This window comes from Eimeria acervulina, genomic scaffold, assembly GCF_000499425.1.
Source record: "Eimeria acervulina Houghton genomic scaffold, Eah_scaff1984, whole genome shotgun sequence".
Lineage (NCBI taxonomy): Eukaryota > Apicomplexa > Conoidasida > Eucoccidiorida > Eimeriidae > Eimeria > Eimeria acervulina.
Window position 1 is genome coordinate 1 of NW_013548760.1, and position 2,211 is coordinate 2,211.

General features: G+C 54.8%; 1 protein-coding gene across 1 annotated transcript; it reads left to right on the forward strand.

Moving 5' to 3' along the window:
• EAH_00064400 (hypothetical protein, conserved) lies at positions 1-1,932 on the forward strand (the record flags this gene model as incomplete). Its single annotated transcript, XM_013392966.1, has 5 exons — positions 1-475; positions 784-841; positions 1,094-1,164; positions 1,308-1,406; positions 1,522-1,932. Coding segments are annotated over 5 exons (1,114 nt in total), but the record flags the coding sequence as incomplete, so codon positions are not given.
• Positions 1,933-2,211: the final 279 nt, after the last annotated feature.

Genomic DNA, 2,211 nt, shown 5'->3' on the forward strand with positions numbered 1-2,211 from the left:
GCAGCAACAGCAGCAGCAACAACAGCAGCAACAGCAGCAGCTGGACATGCGGGCTTCCGTTCAAAGGCGCAGCACTTCACAGGGGCCTCGGTCGCAGGAGACTACTGCTGCTGCTGCTGCTGCTGCAGCAGCAGCAATGCCAGTAGCAACTGCTACAGCAGCGTCAGATCAAAGCCTTGCAGCAGTAGCAGCAGCAGCAGCAGCAATAGGTGGTGCTGCTGCTGCTTCATGCCCCCGCCTGACTCCAAACTCAGACCCCTATCAAGGCGTTGCCGCAGCTGCAGCAAGCTACCAGCAGCAGCAGCAGCAGCAGGATATTCCTTGCTCCTTGACTCCGCGAGGCTCCGGAGGCCGCAGCAGCGCAGCAGGCAGCAGCAGACTTGCTGCTGAGTTGCAGCGAGCTGTGGCTGAGAAAAGACGTGTTGAAGATATGCTGCAGCAGCTGCTGCTGGAGAATGAAGACCTACGGGCCCAGGTGCTGCTGCTGCTGCTGCTGCTGCTACTGCCGGCGTTGCTGCTGTCGATCTGGCTGGAGCTGCGGCGTATATTCTGCTGCTGCTGTTGCTGCTTTCTTTGCGAGTGTTGCTTGTTCTACCGCGCTGCTGCTGCTGCTGCTGCTGCTCTTCGTAGGGTTGCTGTTGCTGCTTTTTGTGCTGCCCACACGACCCTACAGTAGCAGCATCAACAGCAGTTGCTGCTGCTGCTGCAGCAGCAGCGCTTTCAAAGGCCTCAAGTTGTTGCTGTTTGCTGCTGTTGCTGCTGCTGCTGCGGTTGCCTTTGCAGGCCGAGCAGCTTGGAGAGATGAGGCAGCAAATGGCTGCTGCACAGGCTGCAGCGCGCGGTGAGAGCTGCTACTGCTGCTTGCTGCTGCTGCTTGCTGCTGCTGCTCGCTGCTGCTGCCTTGTTGCTGTCGCCGTTGCGGTTCTCATACTGCTGCTGTTGCTATACTGCTGCTTTGTTGCTGCTGCTGCTTTGATGTTGCTGCTACGCTACTGCCTTGCTGCTCCAGCTGCTATGCTGCTGCTCCTGCTGCTGATGCTTTGCTGCTGCTTTAGTAAGCATGCACTGCTGCTGCTGAGGCCTTTCTGTGCAGGAGAAATAGAGCGACTGCAGCAGCTGCTGGCGGACGCGCAGCAACGGGCTACTGCTGCAGCAGCAGAGCTGGTTAGTTGGTGTTGCTGCTGCTGTCATGTGTTGCTGCTGCTGCAGCTGCTCCCGCTGCTGCAGCATCTGCTGCTGTTGCTGCTGTTGCTTCTCTTGTTGTCTGCATCGCAGTCTTGTTCGTGATGCTGCTGCTGCTGCTGCAGGATTTGCTACGGGGGGAAGTTCGTGCTGCTGCTGCGCGGCAGCAGCAGCAAACCACTTTGCTGCAGAAGACACGTGATGCTTATGCTCAGCAGACGCAGGTGAAGCCCCTGCTGCTGCTGCTGTTGTTGCTACAAGTAGAACAGCTGCTGACTGCAGCAGCAGCAGCAGTAAGTCCAGTAGCAGCAGATGTGTGGGTGCTTTCGCTCTGTGCAGGCGCTGCATGACTTGCTGCAGCAGCAGCAGCAGCAGCAACAGCGGCTGGAGCAGGCGCTGCAGCAGGAGGAGCTGCAGGCACAGCGGGTTTCGCGTTCGCAGCAACAGCAGCACCAACAGCAGCAGCAGCAGCAGCAGCAGCAACAGCAGCAGCAGCAACAACAACAACAGCAACAGCAGCAGCACTCGCAGCAGAACGGGTGCTGCAGGGATAACTCGCCTTTTGATTTTGAACGCAACGGCAGCAGCAGCAGCCGTAGCAGCAGCCGCAGCAGCAGCAGCAGCAGCAGCAGCAAGTCATCTTGTGGGGAGAGTTTGTATCAGACGTGCGCACTGTCTCCTTTAGCTGCTGCCAGCAGCAAAAGGCTGCGAACAGACTGCAGCACAGAGACAAAGGAGACGCCTCAATGAGAAAAAGATAAACAATATGCTGCAGCAGCACTTTAGAGTTTGCTTTAGCTGCTGCTGCTGCTGCTGCTGCTGCTGTCTCCTTTTCTTTATTTATTTGAACCGTTTGTCTCCTCTTGTCTTTTTAATATCATTTGCATTCTTTATTTGTCTCTTTTTATTTATTTGTCTCCTTTTGTCTGTCTGTCTCCTTTTGTTTATTTTATTTGTCTCTTTTATTTATTTATTTGTCTCCTTTTATTTATTTATTTGTCTTTTGTTTATTTTATTTGTCTCTTATTT